The sequence below is a fragment of the Botryllus schlosseri genome, chromosome 4, assembly GCF_051294905.1.
Source record: "Botryllus schlosseri isolate E-star chromosome 4, Bs_hap1, whole genome shotgun sequence".
In the NCBI taxonomy this organism is placed as follows: domain Eukaryota; kingdom Metazoa; phylum Chordata; class Ascidiacea; order Stolidobranchia; family Styelidae; genus Botryllus; species Botryllus schlosseri.
Genome location: NC_137239.1, coordinates 6,153,547 through 6,175,538, shown reverse-complemented (window position 1 = coordinate 6,175,538; position 21,992 = coordinate 6,153,547). Strand labels below are relative to the sequence as shown.

Below are 21,992 nucleotides of genomic sequence, written 5' to 3'. Positions count from 1 at the left end.
CATCACCTGGTATTAGCTCGCTCGTGAAACAAAAACAGATGGCACGGGCCGCGTGCCATTAACGTGGCACTTTTTCGTGGGCAAACAAGTTTTCTCCATGGGCCGTAAGAGTTCGGCAAGAGAACACATCAGCTGTATAATCCTGGGCTTCCATGAAATGCGCTTCCCAAGAGTGGCCCTTTTGCGCACTCGGCAGAGATACTTGACATACAGGTAGTAACAGCCAAAGCCAACAGCTAAACACGCATTATTCAGATAATCTTCATTCAGACACCTCCTCTGATCGGTGCAAGTCCGGTATGAGTCAAAATGTACCAGCGTTTTACGCAATTACATCATTTAAAATCGTAAATATTTAGGATAATTGACGTCGTTAAAACTTGGAAGTTTCAGGACAAATTAAACTCATTCCGAGTTCAAGAAACATCATTTCTCTCCGACACCTTCGCGCCCCCTTAAGATGCTTTCACGCCCCCAAATAGCCCACCCTCCCAGTTTGAGAGCCACCACAGTAGAGAAGGAGAAGAAAATGGCATTTTACCGATAGCGTCACTAGTTATGACGAATTATGATTGTTGATGTACGATGTTTTTCTCAAATCTATACTATAGTTGCTGACGATTTCTCCTGATGAGTTTCAGCAAGAAATGTTGGGGTATATATCAATATGAATATATGATTCCATAGTATACAGAAGTTCTGTACCTCAAATTATCTTTACAGAGAAATATCTTGGTTGCTTCGTCCCAGACGGCTCCGAAAGAAGATCATATCGCCAGGTGGAACTTGGAAGTACGACGGGAAACGATCGTAAAATGGAGTGTTTAGACACATGTTACAGCAGGTATAGGCTCGGCGCACTTTTCTAATACTCCTAAAGTAGGCTAAAGCAGTGCTTTCCAACCTTTTTAGTTCTCGACCAACCTTTTATTCAAATTTCACTGCGCGACCCACAGGACACTCTTTCGCGACTAAGTTTTAAACCACTGCTCGTGGGCGCCAGTTTTTGTTTTCAGTGCGTTACAGTTACATGGTCGCGCCTAGCATGAATATTTTCCCGACTCCATGATAGCATTTGGTCAATTTTATTGGCAATTGCATATAGCCTACTACTAACAATTTTTGGCGACAGCAATATTTGGAGACAGCTATTTAGGCGTCTCTGTAGTCAATAGAAAATTCGGTCGAAGGTGTCGATCCTTTCCGGCAGAGTCTTACTCACTGTCGAACATTTTGGCAGCACATTTCACGGAGTCGCATGTTGGCCGAAAATTCATACGTCTTGGTACGTCGTGGAGCAGTAATGGTCGACAACAAAAGGCCTATTTCCATACGTAATGCATATTATTTTATTAAGGAAATGTGAACCCCAATTAAAACCTAGACATTGAATGATGTCAAATCGCGCACGGCGCGAAAAAAATTTGAAACGAGTTCACGAATTCTCCAAACAAATACTTCATCATTTATGTTGATTCATGAGATAATTTTGGCCCCTCATCGAGCTCGAAGAACCAATTGGAGATTTGGGGTGAGGCAGTTAAGGTCTTGCACGTAACAGATCGTGGACCGTGCTCCAAGTCGGCAGATGCGCAATGACAATGAATAACATCGGCAGGTGTTTATGACCATTGTAGTAATTATTCAAGACACCTTGAATACCACAAACAACAACAGACTAAAAAGCGCGAACACAAAGAGGTTATGAGGCGCTTGCGATACGGCAAGCGTTTGATGATTATAACAACAAATCGGACTTGATTACTGCATTCCCCGATCAGCGTTCGCAAAGACTTTGGTGGAAAGAATGAATTTCAATTTCACGCAAACACAATAACGCACTGTTGGATTTCACGCTGCAATCAATATGACTGTGACGAAAATCTGGCTCACGAATTATTGCGAGCTCGGCAACGTGATTTGTGGCGCTTGTGGCCGTAAAACTATCTAATTGGAGGAGGAGAATGTGAATTTGCTCTTCTAATCTTGAGAAAATAAACTATTCGGTAAATTTGGAAAATTGAATGGGAAAGTGTAACATTTAATACGTCTTTGCGACCGACCGGAAGTGGGTCGCGACCCACCGGTTGAGGAGCACCGGGCTGAAGAAAAGTGTTGGAAATAACAAGTGGTGGGTCGTCCTATAGGGCAACTGGTGCAATACCCCGCCAATGCAATGGCGATAGTTTGCTATTTATAGAAGCACGACAATAAATATATATAGCGAACATCACATTATCTTCTGTGCTTTCGCTTGTGAATACCTAGCGAAATTTCAACTAATATCTGCATATCTTCTATGTTTTCGCTAGTAAATGCCTAGCCGGGGCACACATAAGTCGTGCCCAGGTAGGGCTCATAACAAGCTGTCCTTTAAAATACGCTCACAATGTAGAAACAGCTACTGTCTTTTTTCATCTTATTCGGCCAAATTACTGAGTAGGTAGGACAACGTTGCGACTTGCCCTATATGTATGATGTAATATTGGTATCTGAATCCTGTTGTATTCGTGACGTACCATTCAGAACTTATAACCTCTTAGTCCTGCCGGAATTATTAACCCCTGTTGCTGAATTTGTGATATCATCTTTTAGAATCCTTCAATTCTTGATCCGTATGGTCGAAGATAAATTATGATTCAAAGTAACTTATACCAGAAGGCAATTACAGACCGTGGCGCACCATACCCTTATGCAGCGGTTCCCTACCTTTTTGGCTTCATTCTCAAATTCAGATTTTTACCGAGTCTTCATTCCCCACTACACCTAAACTCCCATATACCCTTTAAAAATGCCCCTCCATAACATTTGGTCTGAAGGCAAACAACACATTGTGGCACGATTTTCCTCAACAAACGTGAATCCGATTAGGATGTTTTGGCGACCGTCAATATACAAATTGAATTTACAAATTTATGCAGCACAGAATTAATAATAACTGTTCTAAATTTTTGAAGACCCCCCTTCATCAACTCTGCCGGTAAATCTGATCACATTGATAAATGGATAAATATTTGACAGTAACATTTGAAACTAAACTGATATTAGTGACGAATTTCCCCCTGAATGAAAAAATTTCGCGGTTTGCACGACTAGAGAAGGAATACATAAACGAATACATAAGCGCATAAGCCGATAAGAGTAAATAGATTAGTCCGAAGTTCAGTGACAATGGAGAGTAGGACATCGACAGTTTAACGTGGGTATTTGACGTCCAGTTAGTTCATTACGACTATGCACTGGAATGCGGCCGCAGGTTACAATCAAAATACGGCCGTGAACAGCAGAAACGTTGCCACCCTGCATTAGTTGCTGAAGAGTGTTATCAGGTATCGTGCGCAGTTCATAGTTCAAAATAGAAGGGAAGTGATGATCATGATATTTTTTGTTGTATTTGTATTTCTTCAATAAAATAATATTTCTTTTGTGGTAACTATGACTGTCGCCCATGTTAGAGAGCACAGCGTTGTACTCATGTACTGACGTGGAGTTATCAAAACGTGGATGTTAAACTGCGTTGCCTATTTTCATCTCGATGATGAAAATAGTAATAATCTGATACTGATATCATGCGGCCGTGGCCTCTACAAATTTTGAAAAGTTTTGAGTTGGCTACCCCTGCTGTATATAATATTTACCAAATGCGTCTTTTCCCCATCAGAAACCATTGAATTAACCAGCAGTGAAAAATTCCCCACCGGTTGGGAGCCACTGCCCTAATGGGGGATAAGCGCCACTACTACTTTTTACAATACTAATACTAATAATACCAATGGTATCTGTATCTGAACTCAGTTCGCATCCTATGCGTTGAGTCGACCGTTGCATGGTATATGGCGATTTTGAAACTTGTTAATATGGTATGTCATGATGGTGATATCTAACACTTCCCTAAGTTTCCGTTTGCTACTGAAGGATTATGGTGATAATTTCGTTTCCGAAGTATAGTGTGAGCTGATTCGTCACACATCGCAAATAGATTTACTAAAGCCGTTATACGACTCCATTGTTTTCTACGATGTTCCATACCGAGATCGGTCATGATATTCGGTGTGGTATGCTGTGATATAAGTATCGAAGTTTCAAGGTCGACACTCAATGATTAGTGCAATAATTCCGTTATCGTGTTCGATTATGGTACAGGTGTGCGTTGACCTGGCATCTGCCTATCGAACTGCGGATTCCACGCAAAAGCCGGTATACTGGTCTGTGCTAATTTTGACGATGTTATATATCGAGATAGGTGATGAGTAGGGCGTTTTTTTACCTGAAAAAGAAAAATTTGACCGAAAAATCAAAATTTGTAAAATTGTACTACTTATCTTCATTTCTGGCTGGAACTGGCTGTCGTAACGAAGTAGTTTGGCATGAAAAAACGTTTTTGGCTTGGAAACAGGCAAGTTTTTACATGAACAAAAAACACTATTTTAAGGAAATCTGGCCCTATTGGCCTATTGGTTACAATACGTATTGCGGTAGAAATAATTAAAACATTTTGTAGTACAACGAGAGATAGTTTCTTACATTCTTGGGTAGAAATTGCATGTCCTTACTTAAAAGCTTGCCAAGGACGTTCAACAGCAGCAGTTGTTGGCTGACAACACTCAAGTTGTGCGTACACTGCTGGTGACACACCGTGTTGCTTCAATCTGACAATGTTGTCTACATCAGTGGTTCTCAACCTTTTTCGCCTCGCGGACCGGTAAAATTTCAAGAAAATGTCTGGCGGACCGGTGAACTGTCAAAATTGAAATGAAGCCAAAATGTAAAGTATGCAACCGTTTTCGGCAATTATATGATACTAGAGAGTGACATTTGGAGGGTTTTGGTCGTATTTAATAATATTCATGATGGCATCCATGTGATTTTATGGTAGTGAGTCTGCCAAGTCGAGGTAAAATTGCCTTGTCCAGATAAACGTGCTACCGCTGAGAGTCGTTTACAGTCTTTCGCGCCAAAGGCCGTGGGTTTAAACGGCCACGCCAACTCAATACCGACCGACAATATCAAGAGAAGAAGCGTATCGGAGTCGAACCAAGCACCTTGTCGTGCTACTTTGCTCATTGCCCACTGCCACCAGATGCAGGCTACTCCGGCAACTGCGAATACAGTGCGTGTCGCAAGAAAACACATTACAGCAGCTATACCGGCCATCCGCAAATCCGGGCTGAAAAAGCACTTCGTCAGCCCACCCCCAAAAACGTTGATCTTGGGGCCCCCACAGGGCGATAAGCCAAACTTCCGGTGGCTTCGCCCCAAGACCCTACACTTGGGTGGATGTTTTCACCTGTAATTGTGATCACATCCATTCTACTCAGCGTAAGCAGAGAGTTTACGTAGCTTATCGCGACAATGGCGACAATTTTCGATCATTCACGACTGAAGCGCTTTTCTCGCGGTCGAATTTTAGGCCCAAATTTCGGAGTCCCATATGTTAACCTAAACTTCATTATGTGTGGATACGTCGTGGTGCGGCAATGGCTGACGCCGAAATGCCTATAAATCATGGGTATTTCTCGGAGAAGGGCACCTAATAAGCAAGACATTTAGGGACACTAAATCGTTCAAAGCCCGAAAATAAATTGAAAAATGTTGGGAAAAGTTTCAAATAAAACGCTATGATTTATATTCATTTGCGAAATAATTTTGGGCCCTTTTCAAGCTCGGCCCCTCTCCAATTGGGCGGTTTGGGGTGCCCCAGTTACGGTCCTGCACAAAATAAATGAATCGAAAACCAATGATCAAACTGCGCTGCTTAGCGATGAGTGAGCTCGTATCTGTTCTGTATTTGTCGCTCGCATGTCGTCAAATGAAAAGTCTTGTACTTTAAGTCAAATCGGACATGTTTCTAGCCCTAATGTTACCTCACGAAGTTTTGAATCAGTTTAAAATTAGATGTTTTATTTATTTTACCAAAGGACAAGCCTTCAACATTGCATCTTGAAATTAAAGTATAAAATTGTAATATTCCTCGCGGACCGGCAGGAATGTCGTCGCGGACCGGCACCGGTCCGCGGACCGGCGGTTGAGAACCACTGGTCTACATCACAAGTTTTCATCATGCGCTTCTTAATATAAGAATGATGCAATATGCCCAAGAAGTGTTTCTTCAGTTAGGATATTGAGTACGTTGACCATAACACCATGTCTACCCATTTGTTTTATTTGACCGTTTATGCTTCACAATGAGCAGACAATTAGCCGTTTACAACGGAGGGCCAATAAAGTAGGCTACAAGCTGTAAAATATCAAATGATAAGTTCACCGACAGTGCAAAATCTACGATACAAACGAAATGCAGACGTCAAAAAAATTTTGGCTTTTTGAAAAATTTTGACAAATTATGACCTAACGCTACAATTTTGACAATATTTTGACAAATTTTGACATGTTAAAAAAAAACCGCTCTAGTGATGAGTAACGCAAGTTTTTGTAACTTTTGCAACTTTTGTACACCTTCCGGGAGCTTACGAAACACTCAGAATTTATGTAGTATGATGTTTTAAGCTGATAAAAGGAATTTTATATAGCAACTTTTTGCAAGTTATTCTATTGTTTTGTACTACATTTTAATGCAACTTTCATCAAGTATTGCGCAAAATGTAAAGGAGTGTGGGTGTCTGATCGCAAGACTACTCCTAGTCGTTTCGTTATCTTCCTATCATTCATTGTATTGCAGTCTTGTGATGTTTTGAAGTGATGAAATTTTATGAATAAACTCGAACTCTGTTTCTAGTATGGTTCTCTCTTTGATTTGCCTAATAAAGAGCTATGTGATTGAAAAGCTGCATCTCAATAGTATTTATGATGCAATGGCGTGTACGCTAGAAGTTCGACAACCCAAGCCAAGCACGATAATGACTGAAATATATGTAAATATATCGCATGATCGATCACTGTCGTTTAAATTTGAGGCCTTTCCTATTTGACGGAAGCCCAGGCGAGACCGCCGCAAATTACATTTCACTTGGTCCTCTTTTCAGGCTATTGATTTTGTTATCGTCACCAACACTGAGTTTTGCTGCAATGCCCTGGGTCAATTTCGCACATCTACAGGGGGTCTAGGTGTGATATTTGACTTGTTTTATGGGTTATTGCTTTTTCTGTTTGGCTTTTTTTGCAGAAAATTATTCACGCATTACGATATTTCTTGCTTCGTACCAGCAAAAATGTATTTTTTTGCGGTCTCGCCAGGTCGCCCGTGAAAAGAGAAGGTACCAAATTTGACAGCACTGCAGGAGCTGACAGTGAAATGCTGCCATGTACGATTCAAACGTAAGGAACATAAAATGTACGTTTGATCGATTACATAGCGACGAAAGAAACAGAGCGAGCAGACACTCTGCAGATCTTAAACTGTTGGGTTATACAGCGGCACATTTCGAGTATCTCATACCTTGATAGTTCCAAAAACTTGATGAAAGTTTTGACTGCAACTTTGGTGAAAATTAAGTACAACTTTCTTACGATTTCAGTGCAACAAAAACTTGCCCAAGTGATGAGATTTCGAATGGTATATTTCGATGATCACATGTAACAGTTCAACAAGTTTTTCGGTTTGCTTCCATCCCAAGAAGCTTGGTTCAGAACAGAAAAAAGCCATACTTTCGTTTGGGTGCCTTGGAGTCGCCGTTCATCAAAATACGTCAACCAAGCCTGTGGCTACGGAAGGAGCTTGCATACCATCTAAAAATATTACTTTCAGCTTAAGCGCTCTCTCCGCCCCGATTAATCGAGATTTTATGCCGGTGACGTTATATTTTTTGATACGATTGTTGATATACAATGTTCTTTCCAATTCTCTACTAGTCGCTGACGATTACCCCTGACGAGTGTCAGCCGAAAATATCCGGGGTGATTTCAATATGGATATACTGGTCAATTGTATAATCAAATATTAATTCTGTAATTCTATATTATTCAATGCAAATATAGCAGTGAAATTACAGATTTCATGCCGTTTAGGTATAGTGGCGAGTTGCGTACAACTTCCATAGTCACGTGCAATAGTTATTTCGTTTTCCATGTCGACTAACAGCTGATCAGCCTAATACCTTCAATTATATTTTACTCAAAGTTTGGCGTTGCTCCGTATTGATATTGAGGGTGCTACATACCCAAATGAGTGGCAACATTTATAATGATACATCTCGATGAAGTCATCTAACAGCGTAGTAAGTTTACATCATTCGACGTCAAGATTTCATAATGAAAAAAATCGCGAAATTGTAGGCCCTTTCCCCACCATCCAACCTTGTCACGAGCTACCACTGCAAATACCATTTCTGACCCAGTTAGAGGTCGAGGTGGCCGATACGATGTTAGAGTGGCCGTAATTGTTCGTTTCGACATCCTGCCACCCTATTACACTTTCAATAAATCGCTTCGTCAATCGTGTGTGTCTTGAACGGATGAAAATAAGAGCACCGACGACGTTTATGGTAAATATTATGCAGCTAATACATAGGCCCAACCACCTCATCCGCGTCAGCGATGTCTTACAAAAGACTAGAGGTGGGCCGTGCTATAAGTCGGTAATTAAGGAAAATAAGGAGAATATCGGCCTGGTGTAAATGAATATAGCAGTCGACAAACACCATTAATACCCCAAACGAAACAAACGTAGGCCCAACACGTCTATTATAAGGCAGATGCATCAATTTCTCTTGTCGGTTAATCCAGTTGCGAGACTCATATGAACTGGGGATTTCGGGGATGTCTGACGTTAAATCATATTGACTAGGAACTGTTGAGGAGCTCCCCTGTCTTCCTCAATCAGTCTATCAATCACTTTTGCCCGAATGTCCCACTATCAAGGAAACTACGCAGAGGTAAATTGCTCATGCATCATGATCAACTATTCATTGTACATACTGACATACCTCGGTGAGTTGAAAATATTTTAGACTCTTCACAAAAACAGTCCTTGAACTTTTGCGACTCGGTCTTTTTCTCTCATTTTACTTGTACTTGACAAACTGTAAGTAGCGAACGGGAAGTAAGTAAGTCGCAATCCGAATCTGGCGTTATTATGTTTCTATCACGTCATGTTTTTAAGATAAAATAAATTATATTCATGTTAAAATAAAAAATAAAATGATGAAATATTCATCTAATCGTACTTAAATGTAGCAGTTGTTGCAATCAGAACTCGAATATTTTAGTTTTTAAGTTAGCATAGGCATATAGGTGAGACATTCCCTCTTCAATTTCCAGCGCTTTTCAATATCGCTAAGATCTTGAAAATTGATATCGCGGGAGTTTTCAGGAAAGTGCTGATTAGGGTTTGTCCGACATTGTAGCTTTATAACACCGGCGGGCAACTTCTCCACTCGGCTGGCCGGTTATGGAAATATTATGTACTGGCGGGCCGAATATCTGAATTAATACATAAAATGTCGATTTATACACCTATAAAGATAATATATCATATTTAATGTAAACTTAAGTTTGAAGCATGGAGAGCAAAACAGTATTCAATGAATTTACCAACTAACGTAAAATACTTCAATAGCTGTGTCAATGACATATCTGCACAGTCACTATAATTTGACCAAAAGGTTGTGAAGGATTGTGGCAGATTGTGGCGTGGGACAGTGTTGGGATCAAGTCACTACCTTCGAGTCACGAGTCACATCGAGTCATTGCACATTTTGACTAAAGTTAGGTCAAGTCACTCGATTGTTGGAGGTGACTCGAGCCAAGTCACAGAGTTATGTCGAATTTCCGCCGTACGAGTCATGAATCAAGTCATTGAATTTCTCAAGACGATAGAAATACAGATTGAGTCGCTGTTCATTCTGAATCGAGTAACGAATATCGAGGTAATTATAGCATCAACGGGGGCCTGTATGGCTTTCATATATACGCAGACAGGTCTGCTAAAAAGACTGCGTCGGAACTGTCAGTCAAATAGATGATAGAATATGAAACCGCCGACAGTTGAAACTAATCGATGTGATGATATACATAATCCAGTTACACAGCCAGACGATACAATCTATGCCCGCACCAATTGTTGACATAGCTCAAAATCTTTTCGTTTACGGCCAATATCTTTGTAACATATCGACGGAGGATCGGTAAAACCAGGCTTAGTAACAATGGTTAAAATGACTAGTTGCTGACACATGTTATATCAGCGTGTAGGGAACATGTACGTATACAGGCACAGCGTCCACAGCGCTTAATCGATGACTTGAAAATTACTCGAAATTTTGCTTCAAGTCACCAGAGTAAACCAATTTTTTCGAAACGTCAAGTCACGCCTAAGGGTGCGTTCTAGGTGACGTTATCGAAATGATTTCAAAACCAATTGCGAGAACACGACCGTTCGAAGTGGACCTGGTTTCGGTAGTGGTTTCGAAATGATCACGTTCCGACTGGTAGTTTTCGCGCCGATCTTCTCGAAAACCCAACCGTTCGTAGTGGCTCTTGCTCGACTACCGAGGGCGTTCGTAGTGGCGCGAAACGCGAAATTATTATCGGGCTAGCAGGCTACTACGAACGTGTATTTTCGCGCTTGTCGTTGACGCGAAACTACCTGTTACAGGTGGTATGAGCTTGTCGACATTGGTGATATTGCTTATGGAGGTGGCAGATATTGGATACCGGTAGTTGTTCTATTCAGCGAACTTGTAGTTGGTCATGGTCACACTGGTCACAGTATATATTTATGTACGTAGTGTGATCTGGTAGTTTTTAGGGGTAGGGGAGATGTGGTACCGATGGATCAAAAATTGGAAAATGATCGCTGGCCCCAAAATGTTCAGTCGAAAACAGCAGGTCTTTTGCTGGCTCAGCACTTTGATACAAGCTCTACCTATCGCGCACATATACATGAATATCCGTCTTTTCAAAAAATATTTATGGACGTTCAAAATTTGTTGCTCGAACGTGTCATCGGTCCCCACCCGGTGGGTCCAATGACACACGACCCGGGGACCTACGACACATATACCCTAAATACCTCAGATGTGACAACTTTTCTTGCTCAGTATTATATTCTTAGCTACAGTAAGCCAAAGAAGAATGTTTGATCGCAACCGTCAAAAAATAGAATAAATATTACCTCAAATGTTGTCATAAAATCACGTTTCGATTTAGGCTCGGACTCATAAATTTGAGAGTACATACATATTGCCCTAAAATCGTCAGTGTGACTTCCGAATACCTCGTTATAGCGATAAAACATCATATGAAATTAATACATGAAGATTTTCTGTACGTAGGCATGTTTCATTTGTTTCATGATTAGTATGCTTGATTATTTTGCTTGATTTGGGTATTGTATCATCGGTCCCCACCCTACGAATTTTATACATGAGTTGAAAAAAAGTATACTGAAGGAAAGTACTCAAAAAAATTATAGGTGCCATTATATAGCCTGGTACAAGCCCTACACTTCACAATAAAAATGATTGCTGGTTTGTTCGTGTTTAAGGTTACAAAGAAAAACGTATATGTCGATCTAAATTTAGTTTACACCCCCCAAAACAAAAATCATCTGTGAGAGACCCCATGGCTCGCGCACGTCGAATTTTTTTGTATGTGAGGAAATATTTTGCCAGCATGCAATTGTAGACAAGTTCACGGAGTGTAATCATGGAATTATCATAGAGAATTTCATAGAGAATCATAGAGTATTTTCGGTCCCATTGATCCATCGGTACCACATCTCCCCTATATATACTGTAGATATGCGGGTTTTCGTAGTTTCTATAGTAATGATATATATGTCTCTCAGAGAGTGTTTTTATTTCACAGAGTTGATCATATGCTAGATACGAGTGTAAGGATGTCGAGGGGGACAACTTGGAGTGACAGGGAAATATTGCAACTGGTCATATCATGGTCCAAATCCGAGATACAAAATATGATAGCATCAAACCAAAAGAACGCTGATATTTTCAAGATAGTATCCGAATTGCTGTCAGAACACGCTATATATCAAAGCCCAGACTGTTGCCTTAAAAAAATCCAGGCCCTCAAACGAATTTACCGAAAGTACAAGGATGAGGGCAACAAGACGGGGGTGGTGGAGATCGTTATCCACCAAAAGTGTTGAGCCCTGTTTACGAAATCCTTGATGAGGTTCTCAGCACCAAACCCCTCACCAAACCGAAATTGTTGAACAGCATGGAAGAGGGTATATCATAACAGATATCTATCAGAAGTCATTTTAGAGAAAAATACAGATGTTTCAGATAAGCAGTCTTTGCAGTAATTACAGTTTTGGCATCTATACTTATACCTGGTTCAAAATGAGGCATAGCTTTGGATTTAAGAAAAAAGATTGCGATCTGACACTCTTTTGGTGCTTCAGTGCACTTATTCACGTGAATTATAACCATACTGTTTTTCAGGGAACGGAGAAATCTCAGACGAGGAGAAGCTTAGTGGTAATGCATTTTGATGTATGAACACAGTTGGAAATCTGTCCATGTGTCCTTTTCTGTCCAGGTTCATTTAGCTCCACCTCTACTGCTTCACCAAATACTTCTAAAAAAAGGGGGGGGGGGATTATCAAGACACCCCCCTTTAAAAGAAAATTGACATGAGTAAGTTTTCATTCGTTATCTTGCTCAGGTGACTAGTAGGCCTACATTATTCCTGAGGTCATGTAGGAAGTATTAGCTGACGATTTCCATCGATGTTGCATAATATGTTCATAAATAAGTAGCGACAAATTGTCCATATAGGCTATATATATGATATGACTATTGTTCCGGATTATTGTATTAAAATCATGCATTTTCATAGGGACATATATTAGCAACATTGTCAAGGAAGCCGAGCATGCGCAGGAAGAGAGAATGCAGAAATGGATGGCTTTCCAAGTAATAAATAGCTTAGTATAGAGTTTAACAGTCGGTGGATTTGGAAGTATAAATCATGAAGATTCTTTCCCATATGTATGGAAATGTTCACCTAATTTTCAAGCGATAAGTGAATAACATTGGTATTTTAGGAAAAGCAAGAAGAAAAAGAGAGGGAACATCAGATGAGAATGATGGAGATGTTGATGCGAGGGTGAATATATTTCAGTTACCTATCAGTCATTTTATTGAGCCATGACAAACTTCATTTTACTGGATCTGATGCCAATTTTTGACTGCATATATAATTTTAGCCAGCGGACATCGACGCTTACCACAGATGCTCCAGGAACTTCTGCGGCAGAACCAAGGTTACGAGCAATCATATTTTCTCTCCTGTTCACTGTACCAACTACCTACACTTATTTCCACAGCATTGTTTCGGTTATCCTCGAGGACGATGGGGAACTGTTTGATACTAATGAAAACTTGCCTGCTGAATAAAAAGTATTTTTCAGGGAACGAAATTTTTCGATTCTGTCTGGCGGCTAGTACATAAACGTTGACAATTCGACATATCAATTCAACGAGGATTAGTATCACACAAATAGGATTCAAGAGTTATTGGATCAACTGATCCCACCGAATTTGTTTTATACAATGAAATCAACTAATGCTTCTCTGATGCGTGTTGCAGCTGTATCAGCATCCAGATTTGCATGACTTTCAGCATTTTCTTCTACAGCTGCATCCAAATCGTGTATAATGTCTTTCTGCGATTCGCAGATATTATGCAGCGTTACACAAGCGCCAATAATGATCCTTGCGTTGGTTGGGCTAGCATCGCATCTTTTTAGGATGCATAGCCATCGAGATTTCAGACGACCGAAGGCTTGCTCCGCAACCATCCTTGCTGAGCTGTGTTTCTGAAATAAATAGGCCACTATGTTACAATCAGGGCGGACATAGGATTTTCGAAAACCTAACTAGAGTAGCCTAAGATGTAGCAGTGATTTTATAGTCATCTTAAATCTTCACTGTTTGATGACAATTACTAGGTGGGCACTGTGCAGTTCAGGACTAAGTAAATCATTTCAAATCAATGACTTTATAGTCAATTTTGAACCTCAACTGCTCCACGATAATTTTAGCTGTGCCCTCGGAAGCAATTGTTTTTGATAGGAATACTACCAACAACCTTAGTGCCACATCTCATCCAGTATATCTTGCTTACCTTGTTAAAGGCAGATTTATTTTCTGTGTCACAAGTTTGAAATGGTGTGACACAGAAAGTCTTGAGAGGATATGCAGAGTCGCCAAGAAAATAGTATGGTATTTTAATACCTTCGTATTCCGTTGGACTCTGAAAATAGATTCATTGTTTGAGCAATCAGCATGAGTGAGAAACTGAGTATAGAATAAATGCTAAAACTTCAAGGACATATACAAGGGAATTGATAAGAAGTCAGTAAGTAGTAGATAAGTAGTATATCAGCCTCATTCGTAACAAAAATACCATAAGATGCTTACATCGGGAAACAATGTACCGTCTTGGCATTTTTTGAACAGCATGCTGTTGGCAAAAATTCTTGCATCGTGGCATTTCCCTGGCCAACCAATTACTACATCAATGAATCTGTTGCAAAAATATACACATTTTATCCAAGCAATGCTCCATAAATATACACATTTTATCTGAGGAATGCTCCATAACAGAAATCTATACCCTCACCTCCCTCTATAGTCTACCAAGGCTTGCATATTGATGGAAAAGAACATCTTCCTATTGAAATAGTCGTCCCCATCTAAATGTGGCCTCGGTATGGCGATGTGGCAACCATCAATCGCACCTATGCAATTCGGCAGTCCTCTCTTAGTTGAGAATGCCAAAGCTGCTGACTCTATATCTCTTGGAATCCGAACACATGTTGGCATGACTCTTTTCACTAATATTTTGCAAATTTCAATTGTGATCTAAATACAAAATGTATGTTAATAAGAAACGCATTTAGTAACGAATATAGGTAATATCACCTCAAAAACAGTTGTCTTCCCAAGTCCAAAGTGTTCGCCAAGTGCACGGTAGCTCGGTGCACTACCAAGACGCCACAATGCTATGGCAAGTCGACATTCCACAGAAATCGGAATGCAAAAGTTTGTTTCGACAGCCAAAACATGTGGTTTTATCATGCAACACAGCCGTTCAAATGTTGACCTATTATTGACAGTGCTTATAAGAGCACATGTATCACAGTATTAAAATACCATTTTTCACTCACTTGTTTAATATTAAATGGTACCGATAATCTGCTACGGACCATCTTGTGAGCACCCTCTCCCAGTAGTTACTGTTTGCTTTCAGTTGTCGTGGACGACGTACTGTGCCAGTAATACAGCAAGCAATCAAGTGCAAATGCTGCTGACATAAATCCAACAGTATTTTATTCTGGTTCTTTCGACGAGACCTTCTCCCTCTCAAAATAGTCATTACCGCATACATATGTTGTGCATTTTGACTACCGGTAGGCCTACTGGACATGGTAAATACTTGATTACTGAAAAAAATAGAGAACTTTTTTACTATCTAACCAAGCAAGCCAACTGTATATTGGCGACTATCAAAACCTCTCATACCTATCTTCTATAGACCGCGGAACGCCAACGACCAACGTACACAGACGTGGTACACGGACTGCACTAAGAACGACAGCGCCTCGGCGCCGGTTTGACAATCACGGACGTCGAATCACGTCTGCGTTCCAAGTGACTAGTTCGTCGAAATAATTACCAAAACACCTGTCGTTCGTAGTGGTGGCGAAAACAGGTCTTCCGTTCGTAGTGAGGTGTTTTCAGAATCAGACTCGAAAACTTTTGGCACGAAACCGCACCTAGAACGCACCCTAAGTCGTGTTTTTTACAAAGTGGCTCGAGTCATGTAAAGTAATGTAAAAATGTCGATTGGAGTCTGACTCGAGTCGTCCCAACGCTGCCGCTGGTCACATTATATCATGTATGACCGGAAAATGTCTGCAGGCCGGTACTGCACTAGAAGTCTGACTCCGGGCGACTCGGCGGAACGGATTCAGCTCGATACGGCACGAAGCAGCTTACATTCTTCTCTTTTTCGAAAACGAGAGAGTCGGATTGAGAGGACAACTTCGAAACTAACCCAAACGGTCATGTAATAGGCTTACTGACTTAATCGGCAATTGATTGTTTCAGTGGTGGACTATACGCCGGACTGAGGAATGAAAGGTGTCTGTGCGGCAAAAAAGCGGATGGTTTCCTTTCCCCTGAAGCCTGGGATCTCGCTTCGGGATGTAAGTCATCCGAAAGTTACGACATATATATGAATGTGAGAAAGTGTGAAAAAAGTAAGTGAACTAGAGTTATCGCATTATGACCATTCTCATCGACAACGGATCTTTGAAAAGTGAAACAGTGTTAAGCTCAGATGACAGATTACCCCTATGCGTCATATAAATGTTTTATGATGAGAGATGTTGACGAAGCGCTGTGGAGGTGACAGTCTGACATTCTCCGCCATGTGATCCATTATTACGAGAGCTGGTAAATTAACATTCTTTGTTACTCATTGATGGCATGAATCGAGTCAACTCTTCACCATGAAAGCTCTTGTGGTGTTCATCTGCCTTCACTGACTTCTTGAGATATACCTTGTACATAAAATTTTATTGTATCAGCAAGCCGATGTGATCATTGAAGCATTTCTCAACCTTTTGTCTTCGCGGACCCCTTTGTTTAGACCGTCACTAGGGTTGTCCATAATTTGGAAAATCTCAAAATTTATGCGTATCCATGTCCCATTTTATAGATTATAGATAAAAAACGTCAATGAACCTGCAATAAGCTCACAGGAAAGTCGTTAACATTTGTCTAAATGCGTTTGAAAGTAGCTGCCGTAGAGTGGGCGTGTCAGCGACCATAGAACGGCAGGCAGACTAGTAATCACAATATCACGGCGCTTGATTAGCCAATCTGCTATGCTTCAATGATCAGGACGGTGGCGGCTTGCTGATCAGCTGGTCAAGGAGTCGGCTAACGGCGGTGATTCTGTAAGCGCATTGTAGATTGGTCCGCAGATAATGATTCAAGATTAATTCAGAACATGTTGAGTGACGAAATACATGTTGAACAAAGAACAGCTGCTTCACAAAAACTTTAAAAACATGACTTGATGACTTATTGTGACGGCTACTGTTGTAGCCTGTATGCCTTGTTTTCATCGAAGGAAGGCACAAAATCACGATAAGAAATATTGCAAAGGCCCTTATGCAAGTGACGAACGAACTTCTAGTTTCAAAGGGGATGTACCATGATTGAATACAAATATAAAACTTGACATTGACACTACTGTGTCTGATCTTATCTTGTCGTGGTAGCCTATATAATTGAAGTATTAAAAGCTGTACGGGCTGGATGAATCAGCCATTTATGCTTGGCACTTGTCACATTCTTGCAGCATAATGAATCATACCCGCGAGTGCTGTCAAAGTCCTCATAATGATGCCCCGGATAAGATAAAGGTCCAAAGGCAAGTATAGACTATGCCAGTAGGACCAGCAAAAAGACTGTTCGCTTGCATTGTTTAGCATGTCCATAAGGAATCTTAGATCATTGCCGGCTGCATCACGACTAATACTTGAATCAAACCAGACATGGACATAAAAAAGAATGTATTGAAGCGGTGCCGTAGTTACATTTCTTCAGAGTCCCAATGTAAGCTACGGTCAGCCCACATATCTTCTTAGCATACAGGATTGTGTCGAGAATCCATCTCACATGGTGTGATGCACCAGATTGGCGATAACTAATATACATTTCCTGCACTGCACCCGGAAAAGCAGGACCACTTGGCGTAATCTCAATCATATCAGATAGGTATTTCTCGGATCTATAAGTTCACAAGCATTCGCTGTTTCACCTCTGTCATGCCTGCAAGAGGGTATTGTTGTTCTGAACCTATCGTTATCTAGTTTTAACACTAAAAATTCAATTACCAAGTGTCTCCATTTTATTATTTAATCACCAACGTACTATGCGCTTACAGAATCATCATTGCCGTTAGCGTACTTGTTGAACTAGTAGAAGCGCAGGTCGCCGAGCGAGATAGTGTAATGGTTAAGCGTCCGGCTTCTCGAGCGGTAGGTCGTGGGTTCTATCCCCGGCCGGGTCATACCAAAGACTCGAAAATTGGTATCCGCAGCTATCATGCTAGGCACTCAGCAATCACGGATAGCATGGAGGAGAAAAAAACGGGGCGCAGACTAGATGACCTCATGGGGCCGTATCGCAACTCTGTCGTCAAAGCATCTCGATGGTGCAGGCGAAAAAGAATATCATCTCTCTCTCACATAATCAGCAAGCCGCCGTGGTCGTGACCATTCAAGCATAGCTGATTACTAGTCTTCTCGCCGCTCTATGGTCGCTAACACGCCCACTCTATGGCAGCTACTTTCAAACGCATTTAGACAAATGTTTACTACTTTCCTGTAAGCTTAATGCAGGTTCATTGACGTTTTTTATCAATAATCTACAGAATGAGACATGGATACGCATCTTTTTTGAGATTTTCCAAATTTTGGACAACCCTAACCGTCAAGTACCCCCGCGGATCCCTAATTTTTAGTTCAAATTCAGCTCTATTACCGTTTAACCGCACCTGTCTCGTGCAAATTTTGACTGAAGGCTAGTGATAAACGGCAACAAAATGACCTGTCTTGAAATTAATATCATACTATAGTTATGTAGAAATTAGGAAGACGTATAATATTGCAAAACCAATTATATGTCTGCATTTCTAATAATACACTGCTGCGCCGTCGATTTGACGTGATCGAATTCCGAAAATCCATCAATTTCCAAAAAAGATAGGTGGTGGAAAATATATAATAGCGCGTAACGCCTCCGCCGACACCTTTGGGTCTGATCGTAACTTACATGGCACCAATATAACATACAGACTGGTCATCTCTATGTATAGCAGCTCATCTTGAAGTTATTCTGGAATAGCGGTTATGTATATCACAGGAGAAAATGGATGTTTTTGCAAGCAAATTTATTCCCAAACCCCAACAAAACCTCTCTAATCAGCAATATCAGTAAGCTATCAGCAAAATGACGATTAAAATGAGTTTATCGGTAGTATATTTCATCTCGGAAGACGATTCTGTTTACGTGCGTACTTAAATTTTAGTATATTGTGAAATGAAACTGTTTCGTGATTTCTCTATTAAAAAAGTAGAAATTAAATTATCACACATTTTGCAAATTCGGAGGTTTCGCAGACCCCCAAGAAATTGCTTTGCGGACCCCCCGGCGTCTGCAGACCTCCGGCTGAGATCCACTGTCATAGCCGATTAGCCAACAAGCGCCACGAATATACTGTGCTCTCAAAATTGTTAAAACAGTTTGACCCTATTCTGTAAATTATGGGTATTTTTTGTTGATTTTTCATTCATATATTTCTGGAGAGGGGTGCCCATGATAAAAAATAGATATCCAGTAACAATAATTCACGCGAAGCACACAGTAATCTTTGATAAAATTTGATTAGAAGTACCCAATTTCAATAATATAGTTCATGACACTTTACAAAAATTTTAGGGGATGCATAGTCATTTCGCCTCCCCTGACTACGCCAACGCTGTGACCTAGAAAATACATAAATCGAACTAAAATAAGTCGTTACTTTCCGTTTCGCTTACTTTGGCATGATTCTTCTCGCTTGAGTAGCTGTTGACTAACAGTAAAATAAGTTCGCTTGCGAAGACTTCGGGTTGAGTCGAGTAATTTCGCCTGATTTTTCAAGATCCGGCTGATGTTGATTTGAAAGAAAGATTCACTTTCACTAGCAGCCTCGTTGTTATGGATTATGCATGACTTTTACTCCGATAAGGAGCATTTTGGTCGGAAGCTATGGCGAGCCAAACAAAATCGTCTCGCGAGCTGTAACATGTCCGCACACTTGAACTAGTTTTTGAAAAGTAAGGTGGGAATTTATCTCGAAGAAAACAGGATTTCAAGTAGCATTTTAATATACTTTCAGTTAAAATCAGTCAAAAGAAACACACGTTTGACAAGAACTAATTGCATAGTTTATAGTTCCGCCATAAAAATGAATTTTGAAATCGGGTAAATGAAATTTATTGATTTTGGTGTACCGTATTTTACTATCCGAAAGCCAGATTCCCCTTAAAATTACAAAATTTCTTTCGGTTGAAAACCACTGGATCAGTAAGCAAACGAAATTATGCGGATTTGGCAGCCAGTTGGCAGTGATGACCCTTTTTAAGTAATTTGCACACGACGATGATATACTTTAGTTTAGTGTTGTTGAGCTGACTAAGGCAGCATAGCGATAAAACACAACGAAATGCGCCCCTTACGACGCAGTCCAGGCCAGGGTTCCCAAACAAACAAACAAACGCGTGCGGGTCGAATTCAAGCACTTTGATCGCTCGCTGGCTGGACCAGTCAAATGATTCCAAAAGGTTACCTTCAAATCAATACATTGTTTTTTCACTGGAATGCTTTATTAATCAAAGATATAAGGCTACATAATAGTACTATAGTATACATCAGTGGTTCCTACGTTTTTCCTGTAGCACCCCTCCGGAAAACTGCCCAGGTCTGGCGCCCCCCATATTTTGAGGACGGTAGTATAAACAAGGGTTACGAGTTTGAAGTCCGTTCGGTCCTTTCGGGTAGGTAATTCACCATTAGGAATAGCTTGAATTGCACCCGAGGACCACTCGATTAATTAACGTTATAATAATGGTATGCGCTATGTTCGAGCCCGGTGTACACACCCCAAATTCACCTCTGTGACTGGCAATACGGGGACGTTGTATAGGGTTTTGTTTGATTGCTTTCTATGACCAGTAAATCAACTGAGATAGTGGCAGAGATCTTTGCTCACATTGAATTTATTTCTGCACCCAGTAACCAACTTTAACATGAATGTATTCCAAACAAAGCAAACCATATGAGATAACGTTAATGCGAGGTTGCTGGTCACACCATTGAACAGTATCATCCTCTATGATACGACGAAGTAATATTCTGAACATTTAATTTGGTAGCTCTCAAATCCAAATATATTTAGGTAATCATTTTGACCACAAAGCTTCAAAGCATCTTTAATGTATAAAGCGCCTCTTTCTTCGATTTCGACACGCTATTCGTTACGGGATAAAATATTTATTTCGACGCATTTTATGAAAAAGAACCACCGCATACATGAAATCATGTGGCAAACACTGTGGTCATATGCTTCGAGAACTTTTGATATTTGACAGACTTTGTCGAATTTTAATTCGCAGTGAGAACTCGGGGATATATAGAATTGTTGTTCTAACTATATTCAATTTATTTAACACATACAGCAGTGGTGTTTATCGCCTATTAAGGTCATGTACACCACGACAATGATATTAGTAATGTTCAGGATCTTTGCTTTCGTATTCTTTCCGGATGACTTCCACACTCGCGCGCTCCCAACTTCAGTATCTCTCTCTTTCATGCATCCGGACTCTTTCTTTACTGCCGACTTCTTACTGGCGCGGCTCACCATTAAACTGGGCTTTTGGAGACGCTGCTGTGGCAGTGAGGTTAGTGATGAGGAGCCCAGATATACCTCCGACACATAGAAGTTGGTCCGAACCGGGATTCGAACCACTGCCATTGGTGTCGTGCGCTTAACCAACCGCACCACTCGCTTCCCGTTCTAACTATATAATCATATGTCCCTACTGTACCCGCTACTGCGACGCCATTTTTCTTCAGCGCCCCCATACCGTCCCTAAAACAAACGCCCCCCATATCGCCCCTGATCATTTCCGCCCCTTAAAAATCAAAATCGTCCTTCGGGAGCGCCGGCGACCAAGTTAAGAAAAACTAGTATCATATGACAAATAATAGATATGGCCTATGCTAGCAATGACGTTATTTGTGAACAACGAAATTGACGAAAATACGATGATCGGTCGATTGAATACAGTTATAAACCAGATAGCTCTTACGTTAATATAAGTTGTCATATTTCTATGCTTCCCCCTTTGTTTTAGTCGTGATGCGACTTTGACCCTGCATATTTACAGAAGATAAAAGAATACAAGAGATTTACCTGAGAACCCGAACGTTGGATCCAAA

General features: G+C 40.6%; 1 protein-coding gene and 1 long non-coding RNA gene across 5 annotated transcripts in view; both read left to right on the top strand.

The window, feature by feature from the left end:
* LOC145436918 (sialate:O-sulfotransferase 2-like) overlaps window positions 1-21,992 on the top strand; it is a 44,227-nt gene that overhangs the window by 8,270 nt on the left and 13,965 nt on the right. For all 3 annotated transcript variants that reach the window (XM_080314110.1, XM_080314108.1, XM_080314109.1), the window contains exons 2-3: window positions 724-844; window positions 16,041-16,192. In XM_080314110.1, the coding sequence (XP_080170236.1) occupies window positions 816-844; window positions 16,041-16,192 (181 nt within the window). In that variant the 5' untranslated portion in view covers window positions 724-815. The remainder of the gene's footprint in view (window positions 1-723; window positions 845-16,040; window positions 16,193-21,992) is intronic.
* LOC145436926 (uncharacterized) lies at window positions 11,681-13,345 on the top strand. 2 transcript variants are annotated; one of them, XR_013914490.1, is made up of 4 exons: window positions 11,681-12,839; window positions 12,971-13,032; window positions 13,133-13,189; window positions 13,253-13,345. It is a non-coding gene; the product is annotated as an uncharacterized LOC145436926 (long non-coding RNA). The 2 variants fall into 2 exon arrangements; XR_013914489.1 differs by having other exon boundaries at window positions 13,133-13,345.